The sequence below is a fragment of the Vigna unguiculata genome, chromosome 11 (genome assembly GCF_037176805.1).
Source record: "Vigna unguiculata cultivar grain cowpea cultivar isolate G323 ecotype 2 chromosome 11, ASM3717680v1, whole genome shotgun sequence".
Lineage (NCBI taxonomy): Eukaryota > Viridiplantae > Streptophyta > Magnoliopsida > Fabales > Fabaceae > Vigna > Vigna unguiculata.
The window spans coordinates 35,771,886-35,786,364 of record NC_140802.1 but is presented as its reverse complement, the minus strand read 5'-3'; the positions used below and the strand labels follow the sequence as shown (position 1 = coordinate 35,786,364).

Here is a 14,479-nt window from a genome sequence, read left to right as displayed (position 1 = left end):
TCATATGTCGAGAACTTAAATTTCAAAATATTCGCTCATTTCACTGGTCGGCCACCGACTTAAACGTTACATTGATTAACAGACCATAGCGGTTGTTATCCTACTACAGTCAGTGGGGCTGACCAACTTGTCATAGAGTACAATAATCATATAAGATAAATCATGTGTTTTAATTTCTCAATTGTAAATTTTTTTTCCTTTACTTATCATGTATTTTAATTTCTTATTTCTTAAAGATAAATAATGATTATCTTTTAAATCAAGTTATAATGAAAAAAGCACAACTTATTTAAAAGTGAGTAAAATTGTCACACAATATATTGAAGTAAAATTTATAGGATGCTTAAAATTAGTAAATTTTCAGAGTTAAAAGAAAGGTAAGTATTGTTTAGTAACATGTGTCTTTTTGTTCTATATTTTCTTTATCAACAACATGAATAACATAGATTTAGTTCTGATCAATATTTAACACTCAAATATTACATGTCACTTTATTAAAATGCTGCAATAACTTTTCCAGAACATTCTTATTTAAGATTGCTTGCATATACTAATTTCTGCTCCAAAACTCTATTCTGCATAAAAAGAATTACCGAAAAACTCTACTTATAGAACTCCATCACTCCCACAGTAGGTGTTCACTTCATTGGTCCATCCTTGGTACTTTAAATATTAAGTAAGTTGGTGATGTTGTAATTACAACATATATTTTTTTTAATAAAAAGAGTGAATATGTAGATTTAAATCTGTTTTAATTAGACCAATGTATTAATAGTGACTTGAAAAATTAAGATAATCATAAGTTAATGCATTAAAAAATTGAGGAAACATATCTCTCCTGGTAACTATAAAGAACTTTTCGATTTTGATTTTTTAACTTATAACCCTTATGGACATACAAATATTAAAAAAAATATTTTAAAAGAGGAAAATAAAGCATTATATATTTTATTTTGACACGCCAAATGTATTCTAATTTCTTACTATACTCTCGTCTATTTAAAAGAAAATGCTTTTAATTATTTAACAAATTAATATTCTAAAAGCGTTGATTAACAAGATCTTAATCTGTATTTGTTTTTTTTTTTTTTATAATTTCGTGGTATTTAGAATTGTAACCTTGAATAATCTTTCTTCCTACATAAGAAATTTGTATTCATTTTTAATCTTATATTTTGGAAAACAATGTTTGTTTACTCTTTTTAACAATAAATAGAAGTATATATCTTTACAAAGTTTAAATAAATATTTTTAATTGAAAATCAAATAAAATGTATTTCTATATATATATATATATATATATATATATATATATATATATATATATATATATATATATATATATATATATATATATATATACACTCAAGTAAGTTTGACCATCTGTATATAGAAAAACATTTATTTACATGAGTCAACAAAATGAGCTCTCCTTATCTTTGAAAAGTCATATTTGTCAAAATAAAGTCATATGTATACAACAATGTAAAATTTTCGGAATACTTTTAATTTGCCTTTATGCTATATTTTACTAAATAATATTCTTAGGATTTTAATTTGTAATTATTTATTGTTCATAATTTTTTAGAATTTTTGTTCATAAAATTTTTATTTTTTAAAAAATTGTAATTATCTATAACCTTGTTAGGTTATTAATTAATTTTTTTTATTTTGGACATAACAATATTTGTAAAAATTAATAATTCAAATTATTTCAATGAGCCACATAGGTGAAGTTTGAGATATATTTTAAATCGCCGTTGACGTTTAGGTCTAACGGTTTGTTTAATATAAAATAGAAAACAAAATATGTATTTATAAAATTTAAATTATACAAATAAATTAATTTTAAATATAATGATCGAAAATGTAAATTAAAAAAAAAGCATATATTCTTAGGAGAGATTGTGTTTATGATATGGATTGTGATGATGCACCGGATATACTAGTAAAAGGACTTGTTTATTATGAAAGATTTCCAGTTCTCCATTATGTCTATTTTTGTGCACTTTGTTGATCACGGTGGTAGGAGTTTATGAAAGGAGATGAGAAGAAACAAAATTTATTTAACTGTCATGATTATGTATTAAGAAGTGATAATTCTATAAACAAACATAGTGGATTTTGTCTTTTAAGATCATGAAAGTTAACAAGTCTTTCATGGTCACAAGTTAAATAAATTTGGTATCTCAATGTTCAGATAAATTTGATATCTCAATGTTTAGATCTTAGACCTATATATGTTGTCCATTTGTATAATCTAATCTCAATAGTCCCTTTATAAGTTTTGATGCTAATATATACTAAATTAAGTTTGAACTATTTATATAAACATGTGTTTATAATTTAAACATTTTAATGTGTGTTTTCTATTAATTGAAGGATCTTTAAGCCATACAATGGTTTCATCAAACTCAAAGTTACAGCCTAATGTACATCAATTTTTGTTTTGTTTAAAAGGAAAAATATGTTTTTAGTCTTTGTAATTTCAGTTGATTTTAGAAATGGTTCCTACTTGAAACTTGATCATCATTTGGTCCCTACGCTTTCAAAATGTTTGTTTTTGTCCTTATTTGTGAATGGCATTAAAAATCATTTTGTGTGGCAAAAGCCATTCCACATCAATGGCAAATTTGTTGACACTTGTACTAACACATCATTGACACATGTTCTATTAATTAAAAATTTGTAGTATAATTTTTTATTTTTTACTTTGAATAAGTGAAACGCACGTTTAGGACTACGATAATTTTGACTTTGAAAGGTAAAATTTGTTGGCCACCAGAAGTTTCAACATAAATCGACAACTACCACTCTACGGCATATAACTCAACTCAAATTGTGACGAAGAAATTGTTTGTGGTTGCAGATAATGATGCACTGCAATTGTGTCCATATGCCGAAAGAAAGAAGAGGTCCAAATTTATGTAGAATACGTGGTTAGTACAATGCAACCTATTGAGTTTATTGAATGGACATAAAATGCGGGTGAGGCTGGTGGTGAAGAGGGGCCTGATGTTAATGATGTTAACTTTGTGGTGGTCATGGCTAGTGGGGAATGTGGGGATGCTAGGAAGGGGTGCATCTAAATGACAGTGCAGAAGATTATGACAGTGCAGCAACCAAAGTGAGCAGCCCAATAGCAGGGAGCAGGCCCAAACGTAACAACACCAAACCTAAACATCTAAATGACTATGACTGCAGTGTTAAAGGCAGAAGGAAGTAAATGTTTTGAGTCTAAGGGCAAACTAGTATTTTCTCAGGTTGTTAGAATCTTTCATAGATATCTTTCTCTGTTATGGAAGCATATGGAGAGCACTATATGTATGATAGGTTCTTCATAAATAAAGCAGATAATTATCCAGCATTGTTTTTTCCTTATTCTGTTTTCTGCAGGAGGAAGCCTAACCTGTAAAATAGGCATTGCATTTGGTGATTTCATTGAGAGAGCTCATGGCACCATCAAAGAGCGAGGAAAAAATGGGTGTCATTCTTCAACTGCTTGAGAGCTAGAAAGCATTCCAAGAAGCAATGAGTATTCGTATGGCCAATTTGGAAGCACAAGTGGCGATTCGAAACGCATCTGGAGATTCCGCAACAAATGACTCTACCCTTCAACCCTTTACTCGAACCTCTCTGAAATTAGATATGCCCTGATTTGATGGCTCTGAACCATTAGCTTGGATCTTCAAAATCAAACAGTTTTTTGACTATCATAGGACTCTAGAAGATCAAAGACTTCAAATGGTTGCTTTTTCCATGGAGGAGAAGCCCTTTCTTGGTTCCAGTGGATGCATGATAACAAACTCATCTCAGCTTGGCAGAATTTTCTTCATGCTTTGGAGGTTCGATTTGCACCGTCACATTACGAAGACCCAAGAGGAGCCTTGTTCAAGTTTTGCCAAACTTCTATTGTCCGTGAATATCAAAATCAATTTGAATCTCTAGCAAACCGGATCGTGGGGTTGCCCCCTCTATTTTTCCTCAGTTGTTTTGTGTCGGGACTTAAACCTGAAATCCGACGAGAGGTGCAAGGCTTCCAATCGATTTCACTGTCTCAAGCCATAGGTCTGACAAAATTGTAAGAAGAAAAGTTCATCGAAGCTTCACCCACAAACTGTTATTCTCGACCTTCCACCTCCACCATGAAACCCACAACCAACGCCAACCCATTCTCTTACACCACCCAGAGTGTGAACTCTTTACCCATCAAACCCAAATCGAACCCTAATTCAGTTACCGTGAAACGACTCTCTCCTGCGGAGCTCTAAAGTCGTTGTGAGAAGAACCTATGTTATTATTGCGATGAGCGGTATCAACCTGATCACAAATGCAAGCGAGAATTCATGTTGTTGATTGCTGAACCGGACGACCCGACAACGGATGAGCTTGACTTGAGTCTCCTCCATATAGATGACCCGACCCCTAATAACCCACCCGAACCTCCGGATACAACATCGGCCCAAATCAGTTTACATGCATTGATGGGCCACTCAATTCCTCAAACTCTCAAAGTGTTGGGCCACGTTAATGCGTCCCCAATTGCAGTACTGGTGGATAATGGAAGCACGTATAACTTCATCCAAGCTCGCATAGCAAAATTTTTGGGCCTCCAAGTGACTCTAGCTCAAGGCTTTCACATCTTGGTAGGAAATGGAGAGGAGATAGCATGTTCAACCGTTTGTAAACAGGTATCATTACAATTGGGCCTTCACCAATTTTTGGTTGATTTGTTTGTGTTACCCTTAAGTGGAGCTGAGATCGTATTAGGGGTACAATGGCTCACGACATTGGGGCCAGTCTTGACTGATTATGAACATCTAACTATGAAGTTCATCAAAGAAGGGAAAGTGGTGGAACTAAAAGGCCAACACCGGACAACGCCACAAGAAGCAACTATACATCAAATCAAGAGGATGATTTCTACTGATGGCATAGCAGAATATTTTCAATTACAATTGCTCTCCCAATCAGAGGGGCTTCCTAAACCTCCTGCTGAACCAGAAATTGAGAAAATGTTGAATAGATATCCCTAATTGTTTGAGGAACCACGAGGCCTTCCTCTTGTTCGAGCAACCGATCACCACATTCCCTTTTGGAAGGGTCAAATCCGGTGAATGTCAGACCCTACAAATATCCATACTTTCAAAAATAGGAGATTGAACGTCAAATCAAAGAGATGATGGCTGAAGGAATTATACAGCGAAGTAACAGTGCTTTCTCCTCCCCGGTCTTGCTAGTGCAAAAGAAAGATGGATCATGGAGGTTATATGTTGATTATAGAGCTCTCAACGCAATTACAGTAAAAGATCGATTCCATATTCCCTCCATTGAAGAACTGCTAGATGAGCTCTATGGATCACAATGGTTTTCGAAGCTAGACTTACGCTCTGGGTACCACCAGATCCGATTGAACGCAGGTGACATTTCAAAAACTACCTTTCGCACGCACGAAGGGCACTATGAATTTTTAGTAATGCCCTTCGGGTTGTGTTTCGGGTTGTGTAATGCACCTGTTTCATTCCAGTCGACTATGAACATACTGTTTCAGTCTTATTTGCGTAAGTTTGTGATAGTCTTCTTTGATGACATACTAGTATATAGTAAGTCATTAGAAGATCATATTTCTCACCTGGATATTGTTTTTCAATGTCTCTTGACTAACCAATTTTTTCTCAAGCGAAACAAGTGCTTCTTTGCCCAGGAATCAATAGAATATTTGGGCCATATAATATCCAGGGAGGGCGTTGGTCCAGATCCAGAAAAAATTCGTGCAATGCTTGCTTGGCCAACACCTACCACTATTAAACAATTGCGTGGGTTTTTGGGACTGACTGGTTTTTATAGAAAGTTTGTTCAGAACTATGCTTCAATAGCTGCTCCTCTCACCAACTTGCTCAAGAAAGATTCTTTTATTTGGTCCGAAGAAGCACAACAAGCTTTTGATAAATTGAAGAAAGCTATGACCCGTACTCCAGTGTTAACATTGCCTGACTTTCAGAAGGATTTCATAATAGAAACGGATGCGTCGGGTCAAGGAATGGGAGTTGTCTTGATGCAGAATAACCATCCCATTTGTTATTTCAGTAAAAAATTTTGCTTAAAGCTTCTCTCATCTTCGACTTATGTGAGAGAATTACATGCAATCACTGTTGCGGTAAAAAGGTGGTGCACTTACCTCTTGGGCAGAAAATTCATAATTCATCCAGATTAGAGGAGCCTTCGAGAATTGATGACCCAAGTGGTGCAAACGCCTGAACAACAATATTACTTGTCAAAGTTACTCGGCTACACTTATGAAATTGTATATAAACCTGGGGCAGCTAATAGGGTAGTCGACGCCTTGAGTAGGGTCAATGAAAGTTCACCATAGATGATGGGATTGACAGTACCACAATGTGAGTTGGTTACAAAAATACAAGAGGCTTACAATTCAGATTCAACTCTTAAACAATTGTACCAAAGTGTGCTTTGCTGGCCAGAGGAGCATTCAGGATTTAAAATTGTTAAAGGAATCCTACTCTATCACGACAAGATTTATATTTCTGACCAATCCCCTCTTAAACAATCTTTTGAAGGAATTTCATGCCACACTCATTGTTGGTCATGCTGGAATACATAGAACTTATGGGCACCTAAGTGATAATTTTTTTTGGAAAAGAATGAAGAAAGACGTGATTGAATTCGTTAAGGGGTGTGTCGTGTGTTAGCAAATCAAGTCACCCACACAACTGCCGAAAAGAAGGGTTATAGAAAAAGTTATTTTCTTTCTCACTATCGCTCTTACAATTACGATGTTTTATTGTTTAATTTATGGACATGACAAATCACAAAATTTTAAGTCAACATTATTTTACGAATACACAGTTCTTTTAACATATTATTTTAGAAAGAATATGATGAAAATGTCAAAACAAACAATTAATGTAACACTTTCCCAGTACCATTACTAACTATATTTATTAGTCATCAATGGAAGAAATAATAAAAACAAAAATAAATACCAATATTCTCAATAAAAATTCAAATTCATAACATAACACAAAAATTATAAAGTTCACAAACACAAATTGTACGTCAGAGTCACAATGTTTGACATACATAGCAATGATTAACATAAAAAAACTGAATCTAAACCTAACTAATTAACCGATATATGATATACATAATGAATCCAAGCAACCAAACCATGAATTGCATCTCTAAGTTCATAACTATGATCCTATTTTAAGGATTTTTAATCAATTCTATAGTATACCCAAATTCCACGGTACCAATATGATTATATGTTTCTTTGAGGACATCTATGCAATTTTGCATGGAATATTTTCTATTTACATCGGAATAATTTTCCTTTTCATCATCCTCAGTTTCATAATATTCCTCAAAACTTTCTCCACCGGTCATGACCTGTCATTCATCACAAAAGAATTTAAATAACTTTCCTTTTCAAAATACAGTAATGATGATGTAAAATATACTGTAAAAAAATAAAAATCAAAGTACATTATATTTTGAAGACTAAGGAAAAACATAACACCAAATACTCAGAGATTTCAAATTAGTGAATTACAAACTTGATAGAATGGAGAACCTAACCTGAGAGATGGAAAGAGAGAGAGTGAGAGAATGCAGAGTTGCGAAGTGAGAGCGTTAGAACTCCATTGGATTCAATCATGCATTTAAAGGGTTCAATGGAAAAGAAACCCAAACGTAAGTGGAAGGAATAACATTTATTTTGTGAATCCACTACAACCGCTTTTATGATAGCTATTTAGATTTCCAAGTCAGTAATTTGTATTTTAAATGTTATTTTTACAAAAAAAAAATGTTATTTTTACAAAAAATAAATATTATTTATTTCGAAAACGTTAAAAAATATATATGCTATATTTTTCAAATGAATATATAATATTTTCATTTTTTAGTTATTACCTTATTATTTTTAAAGAATGTAGAAGTAGTAATTTCAATTTCTTTTATAATAAGAAAAAGAGCTTGATTGTCTTGGTAACTAAAGTTTTATCTTTTGATTTGTTCGAGTTTTTTAAACATGGTTTTGTATCGATTTTATCTTTATTTTTTAGAGGTAACATCAATAAAATAGTTCTTTTTATCTAAAATATTTACAAACTTTATAACTAAATATTGTCTTTATATGCACGTCATCAAATAAATAAAGTCTTTTTTTAAATTTCAATGTCAATAACAAGAATGTCTATGATATTACAAATATATAAACATAAACATAAAATAAAGGGTAAAGTGGAAAAGAAAGGGAAAAGTCAAGTAAAAAAAAAAATTAAAGAAAAACGAAGGGGAGGAATAACATTTATTAAGCAGAACTACTATAAATGCTTTTATGAAAGCGATTTAGATTTCCAAGTTAATAGTTTGTATTTTAAATGTTACTTTTACAAAAACTAAAAATCATTTTTCTCAAAAACGTTTATATATATATATATATATATATATAATATTTTAATTTTCTAAATTATCATTTTTTTAAAGAATGCAGAAGTACGTATTTCAATTTCTTTTATAATAAGGAAAAGAATATAATATTGTCTACGTAACTTAAGTTTTATCTTTTGATTTTTTTCGAGCTTTTTAAACAAGATTTTGTATCCATTAACATCAATAAAGTATTTCTTTTTATCTAAAATGTTTGGAAATACTAATATGTACAATATTACAAATATATAAGCATAAAGATAAATTAGATAAATTTAAGAGTTTTGAGAAAAAGAAAGCCAAAAGTCAAGTGAATAAAATAAAAAATAAAAACAAAGGGTAGGAATAATATTTATTCTGTGAAACCCCATAAATTTTTTTATGAAACTACAAAAAAAAAATATTATCTACAGTAAATATTCACAGATAAGTCACAAAATTCGTAGGAAATATGATTTTACCTACGAATTACTTAATGAACCGGTTGATATTCTGATGCGGACTAGTGTAGAGACAAAAGTGATAGAAAGAGCACTATTAGAATTATTTTCTTTATTGGAAAAGCACCAATCTCTTGCAACTTTATCAAGTAACCAGTGGTGGCCCTCTCATCTTTGTGAGGCCAAGTATATTGCTACATCAGATGTAGCCTTCCAGGCAAATTAATTATGCCACCTAATGAACGAATTAAAGGTGCAACGGACATGTAAATTGAAACTTTTAACTGATACTAAGTCTGCTATAAACTTAGCAAAGCATCGAGCTTCTCATGGTAGAAGCAAACATATTGAAACAAGGTTTCATTACATCCATGAGCAAGTGTCCAGTGGAAAACTGATTGTTGAACACTGCAGGTCGGAAGTGCAACTTGTGCACATCATGACAAAAGCCTTGAAGAATGAGAGGTTGAAGTTTCTTAGAGAGGAGATTTGTGTCTTTAATACTTTTGGTTTAAGGAGGAGTATTAGTTAAGTAAAATTAAAAGTAATTTGTTTTTCTATTATGGTAAGTTACCTTCTGTGAAAGGTGTCTAAAAACCTATGATGTACTATCTTTCAAGTAAGTTGAATATACAAAGTCTTTTTTCTCTTCCATTTGCATTTGCATTGTCTCTGTTATACGCAGAACATTACTCTACCAAGTTAGCATACAATTGCTTTGAGTCTAACAAATTTAACCTATACATACACTTAAATATTTGGATATTAATTTTGTTGAACTTTACATGCATCGACATCAATTTATTAAATGTTTGTTGTAAGATTTAAATTCAAGTTCAATACTACTCAAACATGTTTCTAAAGAGTTCGTTAAATCATCCATTTTAGGTAATTTTGCTTCACTTGATTATTAAATATGACTCGAATTTGCATTCCTATGCTCTGTATAAGTCAAATTTGATCGATGATGATAGTTTAGATTTTCATTTGTCATAGTTACACAAATAAAAATCAATATCACCGGTTATAGGTCGAGAAGGTTCAACATTGAGAGAAAATTGGAGGATTTTTAAATCTTCCTCCCAATAACTTCTTCCTTCTATTTTTGCATATATTAATTCTCATAGGCATTAATTGTTGTGTTTGTTTTACTAAATGATAAAAAAAAATGTTAGTTTTTATACTAATTATAATAAATTTAGAGTTCACACAATTTCTTATTAGTTAATAAATAAGAAACTCTATTATAAAATAAAAGCGCAAATATCCAATTGAAAAAAACAATAAATATTTTCTCAAGAAATGTTGGTTAAAAATTAATATGAGTGATGTGAGTTAGCTTGCTTTTGATCTGCCGTATTTTAGCTCATCCCAAATAACATAATACACAGAGATATTGTGTCTAAAGAAGAAAAAAGGAATTTAAATGTAACGGATAAAATATTCATTGAAAACAAAATAATAATTATACTTTTTAAATCTTGATTTTTCAAGACTATTTAAATGTCTTTATTTAAATTATGAGTATCACTAATCATAATCATTAGGTTCACAAATCTATTTGAATATTCAATTAATAAATCTTATACTTACATATATTTAATAACTACAAATCCTTATTGCCATGAAATATTTATCTTTCTATTTAATATAAAAAACGTATAATTTTTCGTACAATTTAATTTTATTATCCAGACAACATAGACCAGTCCGGCTGCGGGAAAACTCCATCCCACCTTGTTATCTATTAAAACGAGTTAATTATCTACTTTCTCAACCACGTTCTTATAATTATAAAGTTTAATTGTCTACTTAAAGGATATGACGTATCACATAATATTTTACGAGTTAACATTATTTTTCAAATCCAATTGTTCTTTAAACATATTTTGAGGAAAGAATAAGAACTTAATATCAAAGAATATGAAAAGAATTCGAACTTAATGTCAAAAAATATGAATGGGAACAAGTAACTTTAATAAGCTATTTCTACCTGTTTATAATATATAAAATATTTATATTTCAAAATTATTTGTTTTTATTACAAATATACACTTTATAATTATTTAATACATCTTTTTATTAAAAGTATTAATTTTTATATATTGAATTTTACTACTATATTTATAATAATTATTACAAATAATAATTCTTATAAAAATATTAGAAATTATAATAATATTATAGTTGAAATTATAAATAAAGAAATAAGTGAAATCAAATTGATTTTTGTATGATTTGAATTTGGTTCTTTTTATACCAAAATTTTAAAATGTTGAAAAAATTAATTTTTGTAACATTTGTCAATAAAAGAAGACAGATAATGTAGTAATTTTAATAGTATCTTTTTTTTAAATATGTAATAATTTATTTTGATAAATTGTCTCTAACTTTCTTATAATATATAAAATATATATATATTTCAAAATTATTTGTTTTTATTACAAATATACACTTTATAATTACTTAATACAGGTTTTTATTAGAAATATATTAATTTTTATATATTAAATTTTACTTAATTTATTTTAAAATATTGAAATCAGTATATTTTAATATGAGTAAAAAGAAATTGCACAAAAAAACTAAAATCCAAATTCGGATGATTTCATGCGATATTCACATTTCTATTGAGGACTTAGAAGATTGATTCTGATTAAGAATACCAAAAGGTAATCTCTTGGTTATAGAAGAAAAAGACATTGAGAATACCAAGGGGTAAAAGAAGTTATTTTTAAATAATTAATTCCAATAAATAAGCAATTAATGTAACAGTTTTCCAATACCATTACAATGGGAATACCAAAAGGATGAAAAAAATTAGAATCTAAATAATTAATGGTAACAAGTAAACAATAAATGTAACAGATTTCCAATACCATTACTAACCACCTATATTTAATGTCTATTCAAAGAGGTTTGAATAGTAGAGATGAATGAAACAAGTAAAAAAAAATTAATAACGTTACAAAATACTAATAGTCATTTGTAATAATTCAAATGATCATAACATAAAGGTTATACCAAGATCACAAACACAAATTGTACTTCAGAGTCACAGTGTTTGACATTCCAATGATAAACATAAAACCAAATCTCAACGTAAATCTCGACGTTCATTTACCCTATAATTGTAGTAATTCCAACAAGATAAATCTTTCATTGAATCTTGTAAGCTCATAATTATGATTCTATTTTGAGGATCTTTAATCGATTCTAAAGCAAAACCATATTCTAAGTCACTCATAGAATAAGACTCCTTCTTTAATCTTTTCAGCACAGCAATGCAATTTGGTATGCTATATTTTCCATTAATATCGGAATAATTTTCATTTTCGTCTTTCTCAGCTCCATCAGAACATTTTCGAGTGCTTCCAGAATATCCCTCAAAACGTTTCACACTGGCCATGAGCTGCATCAGAAAAAAATAAAAAGATCTTATATAAGCACAAAATGAAATCAGTTTAAGAGCTACAATGAGATGATCCAACTCCTGGCTTTAAGAAATCCAAAGCACATAAACTAGGTTTCCAAACAGAATAATGGCAAATTTACACAGTATTTCCAAGTAGAAGAAAAATTGTTTTAAAACTGTTAATTACTTACACAAAACATGAAATCCCAATCGTCACAAATTAAACTCAACAAAACATGATCGATCTTGAAAAATGATATAGCTCAAGTGAATCACGAGTCCAAAATCTCAAGTGTTTTTTTCAAAACAAAACTCAGAATCCAAAATAGTGAATGATAAATAATGGAAGGGGAGCAAAGAATAGAGTGGAGAAGCTAACCTTAGTGATGGAGAGGGAGAGAATGCATGCACATTTGCGAAGTGAGAGCGTAAGTTCTCGCTTGGATTCAATCATGCATTTAAAGGGTTAAGCGGAGAAGAAAGCCAAAAGTCACAAAGTCACGTGAAAAAAATAGAAGAAAGGAAGAATAACATTTATTTTGTGAAACCACTCTAACAAGCTAATAATTTGTATTTTAAATGTTATTTTTACAAAACTAAAATTATTTATTTCATAAACGTTAATATATATATATATATATATATATATATTATTTTTCAAATGTATATACAATATTTCCATTTTCTAGATATTATCTTATCTTTTTAAATAATGTACAAGTAGGCATTCAATTTCTTTTATAAAAAGAAAAATATATAATTGTCTACATAAGTTTTATCTTTTTATTTTTTCGATATTTTAAACATGATTTTGTATCTATTTTAACATCAATGAAATATTTCTTTTTATCTTAAACGTTTGCAAATTTTATAAGTAAATATTGTATTTACATGACCATCATCAAAGTAAAGTCTTCTTGAATTTTTAACCTCAATGACAATATCTACAACATTACAAATATATAAACATAAATATAAAATAGATAAATTAAAGGGTTAAGTGCAAAGAAAGCGAAAAGTCAAGTGAAAAAAAAACTTTACAAATATATAAACATAAATATAAAATAGATAAACTAAAGGGTTGAGTGCAAAGAAAGCGAAAAGTCAAGTGAAAAAAAAAACAAACAGGGGAGGAGGAATAACATTTATTCTCTGAAACCAGTATGTTAACGCTTTTATGAAAGCTATTTAGATTTCCAAGTTAATAATTTGTACTTTAAATATTTTTTTACAAAAATAAAAATGATTCATTTCAAATGTATATATAATATAATATTTCCATTTTTTAGATATCATCTCTTCTTTAAAGAATGTAGAAGTAGGCATTTCAATTTCTTTTATAATAAGAAAAAGAATATAATTATCTAGGTCATTTTATCTTTATTTTCTAAAGTTGACATCAATAAAATATTTCTTTTTATCTAAAATGTTTGCAAACTTTATAAATAAATATTGTCTTTACATGTACATCATCAAAATAAAGTCTTTATTAATTTTCAAAGTCAATGACTATAGTATTACAAATATATAAATATAAAGATAAAATAGAAAAAAAAAGTTAAATAGAAAAGGAAACCAAAAGTCAAATGAAAAAAAAAACAAAGGAGAGGAATAATATTTATTTTGTGAAACCACTCTTTTACGAAAGCTATTTAGATTTTCAAGTTAATGATTTGTATTTTAAATGTTATTTTTACAAAATTAAAAGTTATTTATTTAAAAAACATTAATATATATATATATATATATATTATTTTCACTTTCTAGATATTATCTTTTTCTTTTAAAGAATATAGAAGCAGGTATTCCAATTACTTTTATAATAAGAAAAAAGGGAGAATGAGACCAAATGTTTAATCTACCAATCATCAACCAACAAAATTTCTTTAACAAATTGCGCAATATTAACTTTATTCGTTTTGTAAAAAGTTCTTTTATCACCAATAATCATCTCCTAAAGTCATTTTTCAAACTTTTGAATTATTTGAGCATGATTATGATTAAAGGAAATATTGTCGAAACAACAAAAAATAATTTGAATGAACATCGATAATCTTATATAATATCTCACAAAAAAACTTTTAATATAAGTGACTTCAACTAATCTAAAAACATTATTATTAAAAAACCCACAATATTTAATATAAGTGACTTCAAGAAATCACAATTT

The 14,479-nt window shown here is 29.1% G+C and overlaps 1 protein-coding gene and 1 long non-coding RNA gene across 2 annotated transcripts; one reads left to right on the top strand and one right to left on the bottom strand.

Annotated features, from left to right (window-relative positions):
- The first annotated feature begins 4,346 nt into the window (after positions 1–4,346).
- LOC146881855 (uncharacterized) lies at positions 4,347–5,036 on the top strand. Its single transcript, XM_085669378.1, has one exon. It carries the CDS (start codon positions 4,347–4,349, stop codon positions 5,034–5,036), a length of 690 nt encoding a protein of 229 aa, XP_085525504.1.
- A 6,859-nt stretch (positions 5,037–11,895) lies between these two features.
- LOC114168710 (uncharacterized) lies at positions 11,896–12,798 on the bottom strand. Its single transcript, XR_014986121.1, has 2 exons — positions 12,689–12,798; positions 11,896–12,306 (listed from the first exon to the last, which is right to left on the bottom strand). It is a non-coding gene; the product is annotated as an uncharacterized LOC114168710 (long non-coding RNA).
- Between the last annotated feature and the right edge of the window lie 1,681 nt (positions 12,799–14,479).

Coding starts and splice junctions, on each gene's coding strand:
- LOC146881855 (XM_085669378.1), top strand. CDS start 4,347: ATGTTGTTGATTGCTGAACCGGACGACCCGACAACGGATGAGCTTGAC.